Raw genomic sequence first — 17,597 nt, forward strand, 5'->3', positions numbered from 1 at the left:
AGCTGATGCTACAGTCCCAACTTTCTGTTTGGTTCTTGAAATAAAACAGCAGCTCACAAGAAACTCTCCTTTTTACTTGTGCAGGTCAGTCGGGCGACCGCTTTGTTGTCCAGACTAAAATATGTGAAACTATTGGATGGATTGCTATGAACTTTTGCGCAGACATTCGTGTTCCCCAGAGGATGAATCCTACTGACTTTAGGTGGAGTGCTGAACTTTTGTCTCCCCCATCTGGCAGTGACAGATAATACCATATGAGGGAGACCGATAGCGGCGGAGCAGCAGCTAGGAGCATGGCGGAAAATCCTCAGAAGTTCCTGAAGTGAATGCTCCAGATAAATAAGAAACTCTGCGATCGAGAGGAAGGATTAAAGTAACAATTAATTGCACGGGAAGACTTGAATAGATGCGACAAGCTCACCTGCGTGCTATGTGCACCAGCTGGGGAAAAGTCGCCAGACACGCCAGACACTACAACTATGGTACGCTGTGAAATACAGAAAGCTTTCCCAAGCGGTGATAGGCTTGATCAGCATTGTGTGAACTTGTTTGTCGAGGGCTTGAAAGTAACGGACGTCCACTCCTGCTTTAACTTTTCATCGAGCGCCATCATCAGGTCAAAGTGTGTCCAATACTTTGGGTTATGACTAAATGCCTGCATAAATTAGTTTAACCATGCTTTGTGTTTAGTGCTAACAGCAAATATAAGCATGCTAATGCTCTAAACTTAGATGGTGCTCATGGCGATTATACAAGCTAAACATTAGCATGTTAGCACGTGTGTAAGTAGGCTACGACCTCTAAGAGCCACTAGCACCGCTGTAACCTCTTGCTTTCAACACTAATTCAACACAAGATGTTATGAAAAGTCATTTTTAATACATATAGAACATAATCACTTCTTAAATGGCGAAACTAACTAAAATATTAGACCAAAAATCTTTCTCTTATCAAAAAGTACAGTATAAATGGTTAAAATAAATATTCATTTGATTTGTTTGGATTGACTGCTGATAGAAAAGCAGACTAATACACAAGCTTTGACAGAGGATAGAGATAAAGCAACAGTTCACACCACAGTGGCATCAGACCGATGAGGAGGGCTGATTACAAATGTTCCACTTTCCAGCTTCTTTTCTCTCCAGCATGTTGAGAAAACAATGTTCATGTACCAAGTACACTAGTTTCACTGCATCTTGGATGAAAACGAGCTCTCGTGTGAAGTCTGCTGGAAAGTCCATGGCTTTAAGTTTGTTGTGGAAACAACCGATCCACACCTCAATGCTGTGATCCTGCTTCGTATTATAAAAAACTGCATTTACACAGAAATATGCAAAATGAATAATTCATCTGTGAAGTGAGAACATCTGATCAATATACAAAAGGAGGACGGTATAAAATAATATACTTTTACATACTGAAATGATGGCACTTGTATATATTGGTGGTTTGTATACAGATTAGTTGTAAGGTAGAAATGCAGCTGAAGTTAAGAGTCATTAAAGTGAATCTACAGGCAGCATCTGAAAGCCAGATATAAAAAATTATTCAGCTCTCCTGAGAGTCTCATGATTTATCTTGACTATCACACATGTTAGTCATCATCATATGGAGGAAGAGTGAAAGAAAGCTGCCAGAAAACAATTTCCATCAATGACTTCAGCTGTGTAACAGGCTCGATTTGTGAACAATGTCTCTAATAAACACAGAACCCGCTGCACAGCACAGATCCCAGCACCAGTAACACCAGCTGTGCCAGCCTCGCTGTCCCACTGGCTGCTAACTGGACTTGCTTGCTGTTAAAACCTGAGCCATAGCGACGTGAAGGCGACCCACTGCAAAGCACCATGGGAGCCTGAAATGAACTAGGCCTCCTCTGCAGTCGGTCTGGGCTGGACCCGTCAGTCAGCCTCTCTCCGATGAACAGCAGCGGGTGTTTCTTGTGATCCAGCTCAGTCTTGAAGAGCTCATACTCCTTATGTGGCAGCTTGATGCCCAGCAGGCTGCAGCCATCTGTGGGGGTCAGATCCTGCTCCACGCCGACCTCCCAGCCTCCTGCCCGACCACACTTTCCAGGCCTCGTCCCATTTAACAACTTCGCTGTGGGCTCCTCCATAGCCGTGACTCTCACCTGGATGACCTTGAAGACAAACTCAGTTGCTCCTGAGACCTTGGCGGACGGGTTTCCCTGAGCGTAGTGGCCCGAGGCTCTCAGAGTGAAAGTGGGCTGAGAGCAGGAAGAGTCCGAGAAGTGCCGGTAGACGCCCTCCCATGAGTGCTGCTCAGGATCCAAGGTGAAGTCTCGGGTGAGGAAGAGGACGTTGGGACGGGTTTCGCAGCGCTGGCTTATCCAGCGGCCGGCCAGAGACAGAGGAGTTGCAGGGCTGTGGGGCAACACCGGGGGGCGCTGCTCTGAGGAGCGATACACCAGGGCGCACACAGGGCAGGGGTGGATGTGATGCTGCAAAGAATAAGGAAGAGGTGAGACAATGTTGGGTTGGGGGGTTCCCAAGGCTGGAATCAAGCCTGTGACATGCTAGTATATGGCATGCGCTGTAACCATGAAGGGTAATCTAATTATTGATTGAGTTGTTGATATTGTTTGAGCAACAAACATTTATTGGTTTGAGCTTTTCAAATATGAGGATTTGCTGCCCTTTATTTGTCCTAATGATTCAGTATTCAGTAAATTAATCAATTGCAGACCTACTTTCTGCAGATAAAGCAAAAACAATGCATCCCATCTTCACATTTGGTGGATGTGAACATTTTCCACACTTCATAAAACAACATTTAAAGTTGGGCTTGAAGATTTGTTCTAGACCTCAGAGACAGTTTAAGTGCCTTTGGGAGAAGCCCTGAAACCCCAACTTGCTTTACTGTTGATATTGTTGTGGCAGGATACCTCGGCCTGCCCTCTTCCACACTCTCTCTGGTAAATAAAAAGGCAGTAATGTCTCACCATGGCGTTCTGCAGGGGCTGTTGGTACCCTGTAGGTCTGTACTGAGTCCTCTGTGTCCAGTCAGTGTGAATATCTCCTAAAAGCAGCTCCTGGATCTTCCCTCCATGGCTGTGGTGCTGTGTCTCCACCCGTATCAGTCCCATCTCCATCATGGAGAAGCCCAGCGCTGCCAGACACCCCCTCCCTGCCCGGGTGTTGTACAGCTCATAAGGCTTCCCCGGCACCACTCGACCCAGGCTCAGACCCACGCAGGTCGAAGGCAGCCTGGAGGCCAGCCTCTGCTTGGCTGCCAGGCTGTGGACCACGATGCCCACCTTGCTCAGGTGGTGTTCAGCATCGGTGCCCCCGCGGGTGATCCAGGAGGCCTGGCGCAGGCGAAGCTTCCCCCTGATCATCAACGAGTAGGCCGGGTCCTCGCAGCCGCTGTCGGTGTAGTAGTGCTGCAGGGCCTGGAAGTGACGGCTGGGGTGGAAGGTGTAGGAGCGGGTGAGGAATTCAGGACCGGGCCGAACTTCACATCTGAACACGGAAGAATAAAATGCTTATGATTAGTCGAGTTACAGGTCTTCATAGGTAAAAAGACATAGCCAGGTATAAAAATGTATTGGACGCATTGGTGTGTGGACTATTTGAAGCCTAGAGTCTGACATTTTGGCCGTCGCCATCTTGTTGGTCTTTGAGTGAAACGAGAAGCTGGAACAACCGAACATATAAAAGAAATTCACCTTGTTGACACCCATGTGCCGTCCAGTCTTGGGGGGATGTCTACTGTGACTCTCACTCTGTCCTGTAAGTGGCGGTACTGACAGTCCTGCAGGCTCTCAGTGAGGTTGGAGGAGGAAGTGAAGGAGGCTGTGGGCACCTCCCAGAGGTTGCTCCCTGTTCCAGCCACAAACACAGCTACAGAGGAAGGGAAAGTCAGAAAACAGTAAGTAAATATTATCCTATTAGATAAACACAGAGGCTCCATTACACTTCATTTAGATTTACAGGCTGATTTTGGGTGGCTACAGGAAATGGGAACACCAGAATGATTCAGTTCAGAGATGATTATCGGCCTCCTTCATCAAAAAATGAAGGGAACAGATAACAGTCATGAGGAAATATTCACATCTTCTCCCTGTTACATCTCAACACACTTCTGGTTGACGACAAGCTGTTTCAGGACTATAATTTTGGTAAACTTTCCATGTAATGAGTGGTGAGTGGGTGCTATAGAAACCATTCATAGCTGTGAATCAGGACTTTGGCCACGGTGCAGACAGTTTTGGCTTGTCGCTCCAATCATCCTGCAACAGCAACACGGAGGCCTTGTTTTTGGGGTTTGCTTGGAGGCAGGAGGTGTGTGTGTGTGTGTGTGTGTGTGTGTGTGTGTGTGTGTGTGTGTGTGTGTGCAGAAGTGTGTAAGCTCTTTGTATATGTGAAGATAAAGCTGACAGCAGCAGGCCGGCTGAGCCAAACACATCTGTTGATAATATGATTCAAGAAATACTTATAATGATGAATGTGCTTGAGTTTCTCCGGCCAAATGAAAGCATTTTTCACGCTATAATATTTATTGATGTGACACGTGCACATCTGCGGTCTGTTTGCCTGTCGTTGGTCATAACTGCTTTTGTTGTGCGCGGTGTCGACACGGCAAGGCTGGTTTCAGTTGAGACAAAGAGGATTTTCTGATTGCACCCTCGTGGTTGCAACATGAGGAAACCCCCTGGGGTTTGTCTGCGCAGTGTGTGCTCTTTTGTGTGCGTGTGAAAGTGATGGCTTCAGTTTCATCCTCCCAAAACAAATGTCAAGAAGTGAAGGGGGAAAAGTTCTCACATCTCCTGTTTTCTCTCTGACTTAAACCTCTTGTTTTTCCTCTCGCACTCGTCCACACACTTAAAGGATTACTTCACCTACAAAAGGATCATTTGTTTATAAATAACTTGCCCCGTGTTAAATTCTTGAAAATAATGTTTCTCGCATGCCTGCGCGGTAGAGTTTGCACGGATAGATGAGACTAGCCCCATTTACTTCAATTCATCAAAAACATTTCCCAGTTTTTCTTATTGTTCGTTCACTGTGGAGGCATGTGAGAAAAGGAAATCTAATTAACCTAATTTAACAAATTAGAGTTACCATAGTACAGATACAACATTTAGAGGTGCTGGTAGGCAGGTTTGTTACCTTTGGACGGAGCCAGCCTAGCTGTCACCCCCTGTTTCCAGTCTTTATGCTAAGCTAAGCTAACCTGCTGCTGACTGTTTTATACTTAACAGACAATCAATCTTCTCAGTTAACTCTCTGTCATAAGAGTATTCCAGAAAATTTTGCTTTAAGTCAGCGTATCCAACTTGCTTTTTACTCAATTTCCCCGTTTCCTTCTCTCTTATTCCCTCCTGCTCCCCTCGATCCTCACAGCTCTCGCATTATTACTCTCACTTTCTCAACTTTCCTCAGGGTCATGTGTGGTGGACAGCTTTATGGGTGTAATCTCACTCCACTTTTCTCTCATTTGACTTTAAATGCACTCGGGGAGAACATCACCTGTCGAGCCTCCAGTTGAACTGGGAGTTAGATGTTGAGCCGCAGATCACTTTGTTTCTTTATGACTGAGCAGAAGGAAAATGGGGACTTTAAATGGAAAGTATGTGACGTTGGATTTTCTTTCTGTAGAAGGCTCCAAGATGGCGGCTGACTGATCGGCGTTTATTAACCTTGTTAGCGTCAAAGTGGAGGACATTTTTTGTTCCCCCCTCACTCTTGGAACGCTTCCCATATGCTGACCACGACCAGACATGTGTGCTCCGTCATTTCCTAGCATCCTTTCACCTGACACACACACACACACACACACACACACACACACACACACACACACACACACACACACACACACACACACACACACAGATGTAGAATTTGGATGAACTATAAAGTCACAGACCACAAAACCAGATTCAGCTCAAAGCACATTTCTCCCGCTTCAAGCTGTCTGTCAATTTGTTGATATGATTAATACTTATTTTTCCTGTCACAGGCATTGAAACATGTTTGCAATTTTCCCCATGTGCTGATGTGTTTGTTTATGCTCCATGTCACTGCAGCTGGCGAGGGAACCCGGTCAGTCGGACCCAGCTGCGCTCCCACGAGAGAGCTCGGAGCAAAAATACTAATCAGGATTAATTTATTTCCCTGCAGGTCATCCAATCGGTCTGTTTTGTGTTATCCGTCCTTTGTAGCTGCGTGCAACATGTTGCCTAAGTGGTTACTCACACACAGTGCAATGAATGGACAGAGAGGCAAGCGTCGCTGTATGTGATGTGGAGTCATTTGGGTTGCTATATTTGAGTTCCTGTTTTTGCCAAAATATTTCTATAGTGTTTCTTGAGGTCACTTGTCATTCAGCCTCTTTCCCTCTCTTGGATCTCTTTCCAGTCGGGCATATGGTTGCATTTACTAAAAGAGTTCTCATAAAAGCAGAGCTTAGTAAAACAAAATTGCTCATCGTGGGGTTTTAAGTATTCTTCTACAAAAGGGCCTACTCCAACCACAAGTGAGGCGATGTTGTAATACATATGATAATATCCAATCCCCATCTCAATTTGGAGGAGATGGGGGACTATTTTAGTTGATTCACTTCCTACATAGGAAGTCAGATAGCATTAGTTTTACCCTGCAATATTTCCCACTGATTTACTGTTTCACTATGGGCTCTGAAACCTCCCCCTGATGCAGTGTGACCCTCCATGACACAGTATGCAGAGACCGATTTCATGTATTTCTAGCAATAAAACTCACTTTAAGACTATTTTAAATGATGCAAATAGTTATATTTATGATTTATGTGGGATTATACACTCAACTGCCAGTTTATTAGGTGCACGTAGCTACAATGAATGCTGTCTAATACAACGGTCCCGTAATAAATCCTGTCTTCATGAAGTTATAATGTTCATTATAATGTTTAAACTGATGTTGATTCAATTGCATGTTTATTTGAGAGGCTGCAGTTTGTGGTGCTGTTGAATTACATTGTGTTATATGAACTACCCTCATTGATGAAGTGACTGATGAAAGAGATAGAAACACATGTTCATCCTCGTTTTAATTACTGTATATTTTAAAAGGTTTATCTGATGCTGATGTGAGGCTTTAGATCTCTTAATGATCAGTTTTAAGACGAGGCCTGTTTAAATGTTCATATGTAAACTTAAAACTGTTTTAATTGTGAACCTATCATTTAAGGAGAATGAGACACAAACTTTGATGCGCACGTGTTGCTTGGATCGCCATAATAACACACCAAGAGAGGTTACAACCAAGTGTGATAGCTTGTTTTACTCACAAGGGTCACGGCTATTAATTTGTTGATCGACAGTGAGATACGCCAATCGGTTTGTGAGCAAGCGTTATTTAAATAGTAGGCGGGAAGCCGTCGTTCTGCTGTGACGGGATAAAGCCACTTTTTCTCTTCCTGCCTCTCTGCTCCGCAGCAGTAAACCTGATGTCATTGTCAAGAGCAGCTGCACAACACACTTTAAATCTTGAATTACAGGCAGGCAGAGACAACACTCATCCCAACATTTGTCCTCACGCAGTGTCGTGATTCTCCCACAAGGGGTCAGCGTAGCAGGTGCCCTGTTGTGTGGTCTGGACGGTCAGTCTGTCATCGCCACCAACGCAGCCGCCTTCAGCCGACTGATGAGCAGCCAAAGTAATCTACCTGTCTTTGAGCCTCTAAATTAATCCTGTTTCCTCACACAAACACACACATGCATGCACGCACGTTCACAAGAACACACTGCACACATTGATTTGCAGTACACTGCAGAAGGGATACCATTTATAAAGGACCTCCACGCTGCACTCTGTTTGTATGTTTGCATTTGTGATTAAGGTTTGGCAGCCATGGCTCTCCTCTCTCATGTCTCATCCAAAGTCAAAATACAGTTTTATGTACTTCTTTATTTGGAGCTATCCTGGAAAAACAAGAACCAGATCCAGGCACTTTTTCATTCAGGGCTTGCAGCAGGAATCAAGTGCTTGACGTTTAAGTCGCCTCGTTCATTAGAGAGAGACGCCTTTGTCTGCTTCATAGCGGCTTCTATTGAAGCTTTTAACAGATATCCATTAAACCTGCCAAAGTAGAGGCAGCGAAGGTGAAATAAAAAAAATGTTGTTGCACTGAAATGATGCCAAAGCAACACCAATCTCTCCATGTTCTAGTAATTTAACTGCTTCCTCGTGAGTTTTTTACTACATCCTCACCCCATTTCTTTCAGTTACCCCAAGTGTCCTGTAAAGCCACTTTCTCATTCCTCTTTGCCTCAGTGCCGAAGGACAAAACCCTCGAAACTGTCCCTGAAGTGCTCGCTGCCCTCCTGACCCACCTCCCCCTCCACTGATTACCGCTCCCCTCCCCTGATGAAAAAGCCATGATGTTTACGGCTCATTTCTCCTGGATGGATTTCAGATTCCTCCCTTCTTCTTTTTTTCTTCGACTTTGTTTCTGGGTTTTTTTTCCCCTCTCTGTGTGTCTGTCAGTGGTTGATGAGGTGAATGAAGTTGGTCAGGAGGACAAGGGAGTCTGAGGAGGGTGGGGTGAGGCTTCCTCATGAGCTGGGATGACAAGATTAGTGAGGTGCATGTGTGTGATGCTACAGTAGATGAGAGATCCTTCTCATTCCACATATTTAGGTGACTGCTGTACATTATTAACAGTTCACAGCTGTTTTTTCAGTCACTGATCTGTCCTCCAGATCTCTGATGGGTGTGATAAGACAGTTATTCCCAACTTTATTTGGCTTGTGATCCGTAACTATGAAGGAGTGTCTACTTGGGCCCCTTGTCACAGGTCGCTAATGTTGTTGCATTTCTTTTTACCTGGTTAGTAAAGTAAAGTTTGGCACATAAAGTCTATTTGGATTACTTCTCTCTCTTGTGATTGTGGACCAATTTAGGAGCAGCTCCATTTTTTCATAGTAAAAAGAAGGGACCAGTGTTGGCCAAGTTACTGATTATATCAGGCTACTAATTACTCAGCAGCAAAAGTAATTAAGTAACATTACTCTTTACTTTTGTTACTAAATCCATGCAGCTCTGTCAGAGGTGCCTTTGAACAACTCCAAAACCTCTAAACCCACACGTCACATATTCTGTATTTAAAACGAAGGCTTGCCAACCGCATGCAGGCAAAGCTGCCGTAGCTAAGACACAACATGTAAGTAAGACAACTTCATCAACCCTCCAGCAAACATCCAGTGAAGGCTCCTTTACACTGTGCGATTTTGTGCTGAGACACGTTTACAAACCAACAGATCAGAATACAACATGAAGTGATGCAGAATACACTGACCGGTGCAACATTTAGTACGTTTAATTTGTTTTATTAAGTTTAAGGGGAAAAAAACAAAACACGTGCACACACCCAAAACAAAACAATTGAGGTGAAACAAAAAAAGTTTTGGGGACTTTTTGGGAACAAAAGAAAACCTGCAAACTTGTACCCGAGTAATCCCTTACACTTCTCATTGCAAAACAAAAGTCATCCCACTTCTGTAACACGTTGTTAAGTAATGAGTTACTGCTCAACACTGTCAGGGACCGAGGAAGGCAAACAGAAAGCTTTTTATTTTCTGCAGCACCCTGTTTCTGTCTCTCCCCTTTCCCTCCTTCCTTGTCGCCAAAGTCAGACGAGGGTCAGCTTGATTTAGAGGTTTTTCAAAGAACATGAGGTCTGTTGTGTTATTATAACCCCGAGTCCCCCTTCCCTTTTTTCGGGCTCTAACCCCAGCATCTCAAAGCGGTCTCCCGGACCAGGAGTCTCCCTCTGTCCCCGGGGCAGCGCATGGACTGCCGCTGTTGTCTTTTCATCACAGCGTAAGCTGCCTAAGCCAGGGACCTCGTTTATTTAGAGAAGGGATCTACAGGGGTTTGCCCAGTGGACGCTGCTGCCAGTTCCACTGCGGTTAGCGAACTCTGGCTCCTGTTCTCAAAGCAACAACACACACATATCGTCCTGCTGCATCTCACACCTTAACCATGAGTAAAACATCTGCCACATCAAGCCAACATGTCCACCTACTCTATTTCTAAATATTTTCTCTAGACATCAGAGAGGATGTCTGATTTTAATAGCACCTGACGTGCTTTGTGGTGTCTCTTCTTGGTGGACAGCCGAGGCAGTCCAGATGAAGATAGCGGATAGCAGAAGTTGATGGTCTATTGATGTTTTCCGGCTGAGATTACATCAGTTTCACCTTAATACAAAAGTTCGGTTTAGAGATGTTTTGGGAGATCTAGTCGGTTGTTTTTTTGTCTAACAAACTTGGAGGGTTTCAGGTTGGATTGTTACATGCAGAAAAAAGAGCACTGCATCCAATATTTAATTTAAACGAATATGAAAAAGTACATTCTGATTAAATGAAGCAGCGATAGGCTGAGATCACAACATGTTCCCGTCCAGTCCGGTTCAATTCAGATCTTCACTGTCCCACAGCAGGAACCCACCAGACCTCATCCAAACATTGATTGTGGTCCCTTTTATCTTTCTCAAAAACGTCATCAAGTAGGCAGAGAACTGAGTGTTTGTAGCTTTAAAATCAAAAGACTTGCAAATCAATGCATAATTGTTCAACTCCTCTCATACTCAGTATCAGGAATAACATTACACCTGTCAAGATTCATCTAAATGTAAACGTTACAGTCCAAACAATTCTACTTTGATATCAGTGTTGGCTTCTTAAATTAATTCCTGATCAGCGCTGTTTGGACTGAAGAACTTGCTCGCCATCTTCTGACATCTGGTCAGGGGCAGCGGCTCAACCTCGCCTGTCTCCTCTACTAGACTTGAGCGGTGAAAAAGAAAACAATCCACAGACACCAGTCTACCAGTGTACCACTGCAGCAGCCAGGGATGGATGGAGGGAGGGGACAGGGGGTTACTGGGTGATGACTATTAACTCGGCAGATGCCTCCTCCAGTCTGTTTCCCGCCCCTCATCACCCTAACCAGCCCTGATGGCCAAAATGCTGAGTCTCCGCGATCGAGGCTGCGGCGGCTGGACAATCAGCTCTGCACAGCAGCCTGAGGGTGAAGTCAGTAATGGCTGTCTCCTGTTATTCTAACTATTAACATAATGGCAACATTAGTTCCAGGGCCACGCTTCCCTGCTCCGAGGGAACCATTGTTTAAAGGCACCAGCCAGAGCTCTTTTTTTAAAGACTCATCCACTGACGCTTTGAAGACACACAGAGGAGGTGAGGGGGAACACAGACCGGCTATTCATAAGTCCAATGTCAGCATAGGTCGTGTTTTTATTTTTAAAAGTGTTGATCCACATGTTGAACTCTGCAAATCATTTGAATTGTGACAAATTACATAATAACTTCCTTGTTATTATGAGTTTGTCAGTTATAATCTCTTCCTTTTTTTGTCTCTGTGTCCTGCCATGTGTTCTTTAAGCTAAATCCGCAAGTGTTCAGCTGATTTCTCACATGAGAGAGCATTTATCTCAGGGTTTTTTCATGCTGGAAAAGCTTTGGATTACAGGCGGAAATCTGCTGCAATCTTTAAAGATCTGATTCTAAATGCAAGATTTACAAGTTATTCCTACACTTAAGAATACAAACGTTTTGGGATTCATAAACCATATGATTACGAAATACCAGCATCAGTTTAAGTGTAAACTAATCTTTCTTTTGTTTTATCTTCAATTAAATCAAAATCAGGCTAAAAGATGAGGTTTTGTATGAAATCTGCACTAATTCAATATCATTTATTTAACACAAACTATATATTCAAAAATGTAGTTGAAACAGCTGGAAGACTTTACCAAAAACACAACATCATCCTGCAGACGGTGACTGAACTCACCTTGCCACAGCCACAGCAGCCAGACTCCCCTCAACAGGTGACTGAAACGTCCGATTGACATGTTTCCTGCTTCCGCACACTTCATTCACACACTCTTCGGCTCAGAAAACAAACTTTGATCCTTGGGAAATCCAAGACACAGAGAGGCTCCTGTCAACAAGAGACGGTCATGTAGGATATCACCATGACACGAGCACATATACCAAGAGTCCAGTAATCCCCCAGATGAAACTCTGGTGTCCTGTTCAGCCAGCACGGAGTTTCTTCTTCTTCTTCTTCTTCTTCTACCTCCACTTGTAGCTTACATGGTCTGATAAGAAAGTCCTCAGTTGGAACCAAGCGCTTCATGCAACTTCTCCACACTACTGCTTTCCTTAAGTGAGGAGAGAGGGAGAGTAAATGCTCTCTCTCTCCCTCCCTCTCTCTCTCTCTCTCTCTCTCTCTCTCTCACTCTCTCTCTCTCCACAACCCCCTCTTTCTCAATCACACACCGTTGCCTCACTACTGTGCAGCTCTGTGGATCTGTTCCACTCAATGCGTGTGCAGCGAGTGTGTGCGTGCATGGGAGCAGAAGTATTTTGTGTGTGTGCACTGCTGTCTGGCTCTTATAGTTATGAGCTGAGAGGAGGGAGTAAGAGAGAGAGAGAGAGAGAGGAGAGAGAGAGAGAGAGAGAGAGAGAGAGGGAGAGAGAGAGAGAGAGAGAGAGATGGAGAGAGAGAGATGGAGGGAGAGAGATGGAGGGAGAGAGATGGAGAGAGAGATGGAGAGAGGGAGGGAGGGCAGAGATTGGAAAAGTTTCAGCAAGAGTTTTGTGTGTGTGTGTGTGTGTGTGTGTGTGTGTGTGTGTGTGTGTGTGTGTGTGTGGAAGAGGGGGTTTGAGCTTCAAACTTCCTAAAGTGAAGGCTCCGGGGAGCTTTCAGAGCAAGGTGCAAAAGGGCAGCGGTGAATAGGAGTTAACACTGCAGCCACATCTGATGCGACACCCAAATTGCAACAACCCAACATCTCACAACACATTTTCATATTTCATATTTCTCACTTACTATGGCTCCAGTGTTATCTATCTATCTATCTATCTATCTATCTATCTATCTATCTATCTATCTCTCTATCTCTCTATCTCTCTCTCTATCTATCTATCTATCTATCTATCTATCTATCTATCTATCTATCTATCTATCTATCTATCTATCTCTCTATCCATCTATCTATCTATCTATCTATCTATCTATCTATCTATCTATCTATCTATCTATCTATCTATCTATCTCTCTCTCTATCTATCTATCATCTATCTATCTATCTATCTATCTATCTATCTATCTATCTATCTATCTATCTATCTATCTATCTCTCTATCTATCTATCTATCTATCTATCTATCTATCTATCTATCTATCTATCTATCTATCTATCTATCTATCTCTCTCTCTATCTATCTATCTATATAAATAGTTGTGTGTTTGTTTAAGATATTCATCTCTGAGTTTCCTGCCTTATAAGATGAAGGTGAATGGAAAGTTGTTTGTTGTGCTTACAGCTTTACAAAAAGGTTTGAATGAGTAACGTACAGTACAGTAATGTGATTACTTTATTCTGTAAAGAGTAGTATAAGAGATTACAATTTGAAATGAAGTGATTACATGACAGTTACTAATGGCAGTAACTATTTTTCTGTGTTCTTGCTACACTGCTAATCGTCCATTCATGAATCACTTGGACATTAAATATCTCTTCTTGATATCATAATGTCTCGTTTAACACTTTTACACGTGTTACATGCTATGATAGTATTTGTGTGAAGAGTTTGAAGCTGCTTGACTGATAACAAAGTAATGTAATGATTAATGTAAGTCATTCCTTTTGCTGATTAAGTTATTAGTAAAGTAATGTGATTACTATTAAAATAAGTAATATTTATTGAGGAATTTAATACATTTATTTCCCCTTTGCATATCAAATGTAAATATATATGACAGTATCGTATTTAATATGCTTGTTACGCTTCTTCATCGAAGCTTTATGATTTTCACACAATGAGCTTCAAGCTGTAGACATTCAGTCACATGATAATAATATTTTATATGTCGACACATTTGCTCTTTGGACAATTTCTTCTCTAGAATGTAAATTGGTTTGGACACTGTTGGGTTACACAGCATGAGTTTGTAATGAGATTAAACAAGTAAAAAAAAAGAAAGAATAGTCAAAGTCAACAGCAATTTGTTATACAAAGTTATTCTTGATAATTCACAGAGTTTTCATTGGAAGCACTCTACCAAAGAAAAGAAAAGTGTTGACGGGTGAACTCTCTGGTTTATTGAGAGGAGTAGGAACGTTTTCTGAGAAAAGGTGCGTCATTTTTTTTTATGCCGTGAAAACCACAAATGAAATTCCACTCAGACTAATTTCTCAAAATCTTTGCACATTAAAGTAAAACTATCTGCATGGCTAGATAACACTGTAAGTGAGTTGGAAAATGGGTGAACTGACCCTTTAATTCAGCAGCTGCACACACACACACACACAGTTTGCACAAACCCATATCACACCCCATTAGAAAGGCTCATGCACACACAGGCGCTCCAGTCACATTGATTCATATGCTCAGAGTATACATGTGGTCTGACGGAGATGTTGACACTGTTGACCGCTGCAGAGGTAAGACGGATTTCAAAGAGCCTGCCAAGCAAGAGTTGGCAGCACATCTACGGCGGGTGGGCTGACCAGAGCCCTGGCACACAGTCAGGGGTGCGTGCACTCCCGACATGATTACGCACACAGCCAATGGCCAATTCAAGTAATATTACCACCGGTGCTGTGTTTTATATGGCAGATGTATCATCTTGCTTATATTAAAATGTCTTTGCCAATTGTCAGTGCGCCTAAATGTGTTCCTTCCTGAGCCCTATGTTTCTCACAGACTTTATGCCACGTTCTCAAGGTCATGAAACACCACATGCATGGGTATTAAATGATGATGATTCTGTTTTATTTTACAGTCAAATCTGGATCTTGTTTTTTTTAGTTTTTGCCGTCTGTAATTCTGACATTGCTCTCCCCAAGATTAAATGCTGAGATGTGAGAACGCTGCTACATCTCTAAAAAGTTCAGACACGTCAGCGGTAAGGCCGAGAATTATTTTAACTAACACCTGTGTTAGACAAACATTTGGAATAGAAACGTATTAAGTTTACAGACCGACCTACTGCTTAACTTGAGCATAAGTTGCTGAAACACATTTCATATGCAATGAGGAATTCATACGAATATTTCGGGGGCTACCTTATCAATAATGTTTCACCACATAAAACATCTCGTATAAACTACACACTCATTTGTTTCCCCAGTTACGTTGTGTGTGTGTGTGTGAGACGTAACTGCTTTCCTATATTATGTTCATTGGCAACGTTTTTTTGTAGCGATACATTTTGAAATAATAAAAACCCTGATAAATCTACAGTATGTGTGAACAGTGGTGAAGTGACAGTTTAAAGCAACTGTTGGAGTAAGTGCAAGATTTGGTACATTTAATATGAAAGTAGATTAACTGAACCACTTGTTGAGATAATCTGGTTAAACTGTTTTTGTTTACAGTCTGATCCTTTGTCTTTTGCTCCGTCCGGATACAACAGTCTTATTAAACCTGAACGATCCTTTATTACTGAAAATAAGAAACGACAGCACTCCTTCTCTGGCATCTCTTTCTCTGGACGGTCTAATCCTCGCCGACAGTCGTAACAGCTATTATTTCGGGAGAGCCTAATCTGATTGTAGATCAGTGCCTCTGGCTAAGTGCTAACTTGCTGTGACAGACCCCACAGAGAGCGAAGAGGAGGGAGGACAGACGCCGCTGATCTCTGATCCCAGATCTGACAGCTGGCTCCCTAAGGAGGACACTGCCTGGGGTGTGATCGGCTTTGATCCACTCAGGGCCCTCTCAGGAATGTGCACGCGCGCACACACACACACACACACACACACACACACACACACACCCACACACATTCTCACACATCATTGAATTTGCTCAGATGTTTATGCAAACACAATTTTTTTTATCTCACCATCATTCCCTTTTTTCTCCTTCCTGTTGCTAATACACAGACTCATACATCCACATGCACGGATGCACACACACACACACACACACACACACACACGCACTGGGCTCAGCCTGCTGGCACACACGTACATGAGCTGGCATGAGTTGCCTAAGAACACACAGTCAACGCTATTTTATAATCAAATAATTTCTCAATCCTGTAACTAATACTCCTCCACCGAGCATGAGCTATCAACCACGGTGGGCTATGTGTGTGGTGCGTGTTTGCTTGGGCATATATCCTACATGTCAACACACACACACACACACACACACACACACACACACACACACACACACACACACACACACACACACACACCCTGCACTTGAATAATCACATATAAATACATGTGGACTGCATATTCACACAGAACTTTAGACTGGGTTTATTCATACTGGTCATTTTGTGGTCTGGTTGTTTGGATCACGGCGGTCACTGGTCACTCTACGAGCAGATAGCGCCCCCAGTAGGACTGAAAGTCCACGTGCATCAAACAAACAAGTCTCTTTTCTATTTCTTAACTATGTTAAGTAGGATTAATATTCAAATAATTCTGGGTAAACCAAACTAACTAGGGAACCATGTCAGCTCCCTTTTCTCCAGCAAAATCTTAGCATTCTGGAAGAAACTCAACAGCTACATGAACATTTTACTGTTAATGTTTCTCTTAACCTTGTCATTACTTGCCCCACAAGTTGTTTTTTGATCACTCGCCTCCAAAACTACACTGTGCACTTCGTCCCGTTGAAGATGATGTCACCGCAGTTATGGCCATCGCTGATCATCTGGCCCACACTGACGGGGTACTATCTGCAGATAGAAAAATGCAAAAGTGAGCCGAGTCGAGACGAGCAGAGCCGTCCCATGCAGTGGAAATAAAGCATCAGTTATGGGATATCTTGGAGGGTAGGGCAGCTAATTTTTTAGGATTATAATAAATCACGCTTTATCTTTGTAAACTAACTTGCATTAGACTAATCTAAGAAAATGTAGACTGGCCAAACACCACAGAGTAGTCTTAAATATCTTCTGGTCTCCCTTGAACTGCTCTCTCCTTCTGGCCTAAAAACAACCTGCTTTATACTCACTCTGCTGTTGGATGTGTGTGTGTGTGTGTGTGTGTGCGTGTGTGCGTGTGTGTGTGAGTGTCGGGTTAACAAACAGGATATATGGCCGCCTTCCCGCCACACACGCTAAGCCTGCTGCAGATAGGACCCTGCTCTTTAATCATCACACATTCACATCCCTGCCTCTTATCTGCAAGATGCATTACTCCAAACATACAGCCAGAAAAGAAAAGACACCCACATCATCTGCACGTTATTCCTCCCTGGCCTTTGTCCACAAAGAAGAAAACTTAAGCAGAGTTTCACTGGTGCTCTGGTTGCTCCAGCTGTCACCCAGAGCTAAATCACATTCAGGGACTTTGTTGACAGTGCTGGGTGGTGTAACCAGGTGAGGTCTGAGATACTGTGATGTTTTGATGTTTCCTCAATGTGCTGATGAAAAGATAGGCACCGTGTTTGAGTCTGATGGATAATACCACCCTGCTGCAGATGTCTAAACATGTTAGAGTGCAAAGAGCAGAGGAATGCCATCATGTCTGCCAGTAGTGCTGCAGGTTTTGCAAGCAGTCATCGTTGGGTAAAAACATCTGTTTATATC

The 17,597-nt window shown here is 43.3% G+C and overlaps 1 protein-coding gene across 1 annotated transcript; it reads right to left on the reverse strand.

Moving 5' to 3' along the window:
- Window positions 1–919: 919 nt before the first annotated feature.
- Window positions 920–11,907, reverse strand: apcdd1l (adenomatosis polyposis coli down-regulated 1-like). Its single transcript, XM_029432273.1, has 4 exons — window positions 11,823–11,907; window positions 3,689–3,863; window positions 2,963–3,482; window positions 920–2,461 (listed from the first exon to the last, which is right to left on the reverse strand). The coding sequence occupies exons 1-4, from the start codon at window positions 11,905–11,907 to the stop codon at window positions 1,697–1,699; spliced, it is 1,545 nt and encodes a 514-aa protein (XP_029288133.1). The 3' UTR covers window positions 920–1,696.
- Window positions 11,908–17,597: the final 5,690 nt, after the last annotated feature.

This window comes from Cottoperca gobio, chromosome 5 (genome assembly GCF_900634415.1).
Source record: "Cottoperca gobio chromosome 5, fCotGob3.1, whole genome shotgun sequence".
In the NCBI taxonomy this organism is placed as follows: domain Eukaryota; kingdom Metazoa; phylum Chordata; class Actinopteri; order Perciformes; family Bovichtidae; genus Cottoperca; species Cottoperca gobio.